We start from the raw sequence: 6,494 nt of genomic DNA on the forward strand, positions 1-6,494 counted from the left end.
TATAAATATCAAATTATAAAATTTATAAAATTTAATAAATTAATACAATCACTAAATATTATATTAGGGGAAGTACAATATACATATGATGATAGATTCATCATTAAATTATACAGGAAATAATGGAATATCGCACATTACCAAGTCCTCTACATGGATATAACTACAAGAACACATATTGGGCTATTTTGGGCCCAAAAACTTTTACATCTAGTGGAAGTTGGAAATATCCACCCTAGATATTAGTAACTCTTGGGCTCACTCGATCTTCGACGTACCCGAGTCCCGGCAGCACCGCGTCTAGCTCCGCCTTTGCCGTGGTGGGAGTTTTGTGGAGTCCATTGGGGGAGAGGGAGGTCCTTTACATCCCATTGGCTTTGCGTCGGCTTGGGTTTCGATTCCTTCGGCTTCCTTCGAATTGTACTGATCCGGTCCAACGTCTCCAATACTTCCTTCATATCGGGCCTACATTTTGGGTCGGGCTCGAGACACTGTAGAATAAGTTCCGATACCTGGAATGCGGCCTTCGAAGGGTATTCGTTATTAAGTCGAGGGTCGATTAGTTTCTTTAACTTGTTCTTGCTACCCAACATAGGTTTAGCCCAGTCCACCAAATTCACTTGCCCGTTGGGCCGGTTGAGATCTACCACTTGAAGGCCCGTGATGATCTCCAATAGCACCACTCCAAATCCAAAAACATCACTTTTCACATACAAGTGACCTACAAGAAGTTAATATCACAAAACTTGATATCAATATCATTGAATTTTTTTTTAATATTATTTATCGAGTACCGACGTTAAAAGTAAACAACTACCGGTCGCCATATACTCGGGAGCAGCATAGCCGAACGTGCCAACAATGTCCGTGGTGATATGCGAGTTTCCGTCGCTAGGACCCAACTTAGCAAGTCCAAAATCCGAAAGCTTTGCATTGAACTCCTGCGAAACGATTCGTTTACTTCATACAATCTAGGGACAAATCCGATAGATACAAATACTCAAAGTTAGTTCGAGCTAACTAACCTCGTCGAGCAAAATATTCGCGGACTTAAAGTCGCGATAGATGACTTGCTTCTCGGTTGTATGTAGGAAAGCAGCCCCACGAGCAGCTCCTATTGCTATTTTAATTCGTGTATCCCATGGTATTGGCTCACCCCCTCCCTCTGAATTCAAACAAAATGATCAATAATATACATAAGATAATATATATATATATATATATATATATATATATATATATATATATATATATATATATATCTTGAAAAATATTAAAAATTATTTGCTTACTTCTGAAGAGGTGACTTGCCAAGCATCCTTTTTGCAGGTACTCGTACACAAGGAGGAATTGCTTCTCTTCCCAACAATAACCCACTAATTTAACCAGATTTGGATGGCTAAATTTTCCCAAGAATTTCACCTCCGCCTGTAAATTTAAATCAATATATATAAATTTTTTATTAATATTAGTATTAATAATAATATTATAGAAATACAAAATATCTTTGGAATTTTCAATTAATACAGCTTGACTTTTTGAAGATATTTCATAATTAAAAAGTACAATTAAAACTTGGCCGGCAAAGGGGGAGGAAAGCACATGATTTCATTTCACATTGACTTCTTGTGCTAATTTACAATTTTGGCTTCCATGCACAACTAATTAAACTTTACGGTCTTTATTAGTCTAGAGAATATAGCTGGATTATATATATTAAATTAATTTTTCGGGCAATAATAAATTCTAGAATCATATATTTTAAGAGCTCATCTTAATATTTAAAATAACTTTGGATAATATTTGTTTGATTTCTACTAAATTATCAAGTTTTAAATATATTTAATAAATGCTATTAAATAAAATAGTTCAAAAATAGAAATATATTCAAAACAAAAGATTTATTAATGAAAACAAGATAAATAATAAGCACGATGGACCAAAAACAACATTTATAAATGACATAGTTTGTTTTTTTTTTTAAAAAAATTGCAATTTGATCCAACCGGTTCTTGACCAATTTTGATCGGTTTTTCCGATTTAATCAGTAAAACAGTTTTTGGACGATGTTCGGACTGGATCCGTTCAGTGCAATCTAGTTTTGAAAACATTGATTTTTATCATCGCTACTTTATCCTGACTGACTGTAGCTATAATAAATTACATAATAACAAGGTTATAAAAGGTAAAGTTGTGCCGTCTAGAAACATTAGTAATTATTATTAATAAAAATTACAAAGATGATTTATAATTATCTCGAATTAAGATTTCAAATTTGAGACGATGTTTCGAGTTTGATATTCGTTACAACAAATCACCTCGCCAAATAAAAAATATCTATGTAGCTCAAGATAATGGGGCAACAAGTCTTCACATGGGCTCCCACAAGTGTTAGGTATTTGTCCACCCAAAGGTGGTTTATTAATTCAGAATATGATAATTTAGATTATCTGATTTTCTGAATATAGTTGTATTTTTCTAGTAAACATATTATACAAATATTTAATAATTTTATTAATATTATTATAATTATTATTTTTAATTATATCTTTGTATATTACTGAATAAATACTTATAAATATGAGTTTACCATTTATTTAACATTAATCGTGCTATCAATTATTTCTATTTAGTTTTGAAAATATTATTTAATTTATATATTTTTAGTTATAAATTCGAGCACATATTATTTTGTCAAAAAAAAATTCAATAGCTAATAACTTTTAATATAGTGTCGATTAGAGTTGCAAGTGAGTCATACTACTTGTAAGCGGCTCAGTCAAAACTTGACTATAGTTCAATTTGACAGAACTTGAATCGAGTTCGAGTTTCATTTGGTTATGCTGAGTAACTCGAGTTTTGACCAAGCCACTAACGAGGAACTCGAACCAAGTTCGAGTTTTAGATGCAAATACCTGATTTTTTGTTATAGTATGCTAGGTCCACGTTCGAATATCTCGACATGTATATACGAGTTGAGCTCGAACTTAAAATTGACTAGTCGATTGAGTTCGATCATAAATAATATTAATCGAGCTGATACCCAACTCGACTTGTGTGCACCTCTAAACACATTCTTTAGTCTACTAGCATAGTGGTGTATTAAACTCATTTTTACCTTATAAACACAATCAATTATTAAAATAAGAGAAATGTATATATATAAAATATTACCTGCCATTCCTTGAGGCCTTGCTCGCTATCAGGGTTGGACTTTTTGACAGCAACAGGAATCCCAACCCCGACCCGCGACGGCGCGTAGGTTTTCTCGTCCACCCACCCTTTGAAGACCGTCCCGAATCCGCCCTCCCCCAGCACAGTGTCTGGCCGGAAATTCCTCGTCGCGCTCTTCAGTTGCGCGAACGTGAACATCTTCAAGTTCGGAGTCGTGTTGATCTTCCCGCTCGCCGGCAGCTGCACACCGCCTCCGCGATCGCCACGGGGCGAGGACACGTGAGTCTTCTGACTACGGTTCTTGCTCGCCTTCCCATCATTATTACGTACTGCAAGATCAAATCAAATGAAATCAAAACAAAAACCATATTTTTTTTAAAAAAAAAACTTCCCAATAGTAGATAAAGATTACACACACTGACACAGAAACACACACCTGGACTAGGTGGCGTGACGGTGCTGGGTTGATTATTGATAGGCTTCGGCCAGCAGTTTCCCATTTTTTTTTCTCCTGCAAAAATCTGCTTCACTATCTATCAATTGGAAGTTTAATATAAAATATTACAGAAAAATCTGCGAGAAATTCGTAGCAAAAGGTGAGGTTTCTGGGAAGGAAAGGAGAAAGAGCAGAGGAAAATGGTGGGGGCGTGGGCACCAAGAAAAAAGAGAAACTCTCTTGCTTCATATTTAATAATTTCATCTTATTATATAGTGGATTACAATAAATACATTTTAATTAATTAATTAATTAATAATATTATTATTTTAGAAGGTGGACTTATTCTAACTTGACTAATTTTCTTCTCTAACGTGTTTTTTGAGTCTCGAATTAAATAATTTTATTTATATTCGGTTGAAATCCAAACATCAATTTTTTACCAATCAAAAACTGAATTTTTGTTCAACTAAAATTGTCATAATATGCATGTAGTGATCTCATTGCATGCATCGACGTTCAATTTGTGGTGGACAATTTCTTATTAAACATTTTTAAAAAAATTATCATATTCTCGAAAAGATGAGAAAATCGTATTTTTTTGATTATCGGTACTATAGAATTTCAGTTTTACTTATGTATATTTTGATTTTTGACAATTTTTTTTTTATTTTCCATTGGGAATACTGACGTGACCTTTACATGTTAGCGTCATATTGGTGTCATGCCAGCAACTAGTCTTAAAAAAGTAAAGAATGACAAAAAAAATAACGGATTAAGACTGTGATTTTACAACTTAGAAGACCGATATTGTAAATACTCAAACATGAATGACCAAAAATATAATTTTCTCGAAAAATTTTTACCATTCTAACTCGATATTATATTGTGAAACACAAGTTTCGACAAGAGAAGAAAAACATATACCCTTTTAATTATGAGTGAGTCTCATGTGAGACTGTCTCACGGATCATAATCTCTGAGACAGGTCAACCCTACCTATATTCACAATAGAAAGTAATACTCTTAGCATAAAAAATTATATTTTTTCATGGGTGACCCAAATAAGAGATCCGTCTCACAAATACGACCCGTGAGATCGTCTCATACAAGTTTTTTCTTTTAATTATAAGACAATTCATTTCGTTTCGAAGGACCGTTGATTCCTACATTTAAAAATCTATATGACTTAAACACATAAATCCCTAAAATTTTTAGATACATAATCAAAATCATGGGCTGCTTTTAGAATCAATATATCATCAAATATTTGTGATTATCAGTGTTGGAGTGCCATAACCGTTCATGTTACAAAGATGTTTTCACGTGATGTTATACAATTTAAAAGATTAAATTTACGTTTCGTCGAATATAATTTTTGATAAAACGATAAATATACGCTTTAAATTTATAAATTTAGGTGTGTAAATGCTAGCGTGTGAACGAAGTTTACAAAAATATGACAAATGGGTAGTGGGAAAAAAAAAACACATGCAACGAATATGTGGCCACTTTAATACAAACGCGGGCCCATTAAAATAATGTTCCTCTTCGCTAAATATACGTGTCCACTCGTTTATTTCTCGACCCCACAATTTTTTTATTAATATTTATTAAATTTTTATATTTACTAATAATACTATTTTTTTCCCCAAATTAACAATACTATTCTTGATTATCATGGAATGTTTTTCGAAACTTACATGAAAAGTTTTGCGAGTCGTTTATTTGTGCCTTCGAAATTAAAGGATAAAATACAAGTTTTTAATTGAATATTTTTTTATTTTTATTTTTGTCCCGTATTGTTTAGTTGGATTAATGATGTTATTGTATAGATAAATAATATTGTGATTATTAAAATATTTGAGTATGATGTGAAGTAATATTAATAAATAATAATATCTTTAGTCTCATTGATTGAATTCATGATATGATCAATTATAATTTTGTCAATTTTCAATAACTAATGAAATTAAATAAAGATGTAAATTATAATGTTATAATTTTGATAACAAAAGTTTGATTGGATTTAATTACTAGTATTATTTGTTGGAGGTGTAATAATTGTCTATGATATATAAAAACAATGTCATAATCAGTTAAACTATTGGTTAAAAAAATCTCTCCGTCTTACCGTTGGTATCATAGCGAAATTCACAAGTTCGACTCTAATTTATTACAATACGTGCAATTATCGAGAATAATATTGATATGTGCAATAATCATCTATGTTTGGTAGGATATCAAAACATGACACAATCTGCGTTATCACGAGTATAATAAAATAAAATTACGATTTATCTAATAGCTATAACTTTTGACCTAGAGTAGGTCTCTTGTGAAACGGTCTCACGAATCTTTATATGTGAGACGAGTCAACCCTACCGATATTCACAATAAAAAGTAATACTCTTAGCATAAAAAGTAATACTTTCTCATTGACGACCCAAATAAGATATTCGTCTCACAAAATACGAAATATGAAATCGTATCACACAAGTTTTTACCTTAGTGCTCACAATTTATATTTTGATAAATACAATATTTTATCAAATTATGATACTGTCCGTATCTCAGTTAGCAAGTTAAATTTCAAATTAGGCTATCAATATCTCATCAAATAAGTTACACGAATATTTAATATAATTGTTACAATTTTTATGTGCATTATCCGAATAAGACTTACAAAATAATCACACAATAATATTTACTACAGAACAATTACAATGAAGTATTTTCAATGTAATTGCTCATATGTTATACAGAAGTTTATTTAATTTCGAAAATATTTATTCATAAGAACCCAACTTTAGAGATCCAAAAGGACAGATGATTTTCATACCATAAGCAGTTATTTTTTTCCAATGCCGTTTGCTATATTTTA

The 6,494-nt window shown here is 31.7% G+C and overlaps 1 protein-coding gene across 1 annotated transcript; it reads right to left on the minus strand.

Moving 5' to 3' along the window:
* Positions 1-3,858, minus strand: LOC140832846 (probable serine/threonine-protein kinase PIX13). Its single transcript, XM_073197085.1, has 6 exons — positions 3,611-3,858; positions 3,175-3,503; positions 1,293-1,428; positions 1,026-1,165; positions 818-941; positions 1-721 (listed from the first exon to the last, which is right to left on the minus strand). Exons 1-6 carry the CDS (start codon positions 3,672-3,674, stop codon positions 243-245), a joined length of 1,272 nt encoding a protein of 423 aa, XP_073053186.1. The 5' UTR covers positions 3,675-3,858; the 3' UTR covers positions 1-242.
* Positions 3,859-6,494: the final 2,636 nt, after the last annotated feature.

Source organism: Primulina eburnea, chromosome 5 (assembly GCF_022965805.1).
Source record: "Primulina eburnea isolate SZY01 chromosome 5, ASM2296580v1, whole genome shotgun sequence".
NCBI lineage: Eukaryota > Viridiplantae > Streptophyta > Magnoliopsida > Lamiales > Gesneriaceae > Primulina > Primulina eburnea.

What these genes read in the sequence shown, in the direction of transcription:
- LOC140832846 (XM_073197085.1), bottom strand. Translation starts at nt 3,674, where the DNA reads ATGGGAAACTGCTGGCCGAAGCCTATCAATAATCAACCCAGCACCGTC. An exon ending in AAGGCCTCAAGGAATGGCAG is followed by an intron (nt 1,429 to 3,174) that starts GTAATATTTTAT and finishes TTAAATTTACAG; the next exon opens with GCGGAGGTGAAATTCTTGGG. An exon ending in CGAATATTTTGCTCGACGAG is followed by an intron (nt 942 to 1,025) that starts GTTAGTTAGCTC and finishes ATCGTTTCGCAG; the next exon opens with GAGTTCAATGCAAAGCTTTC.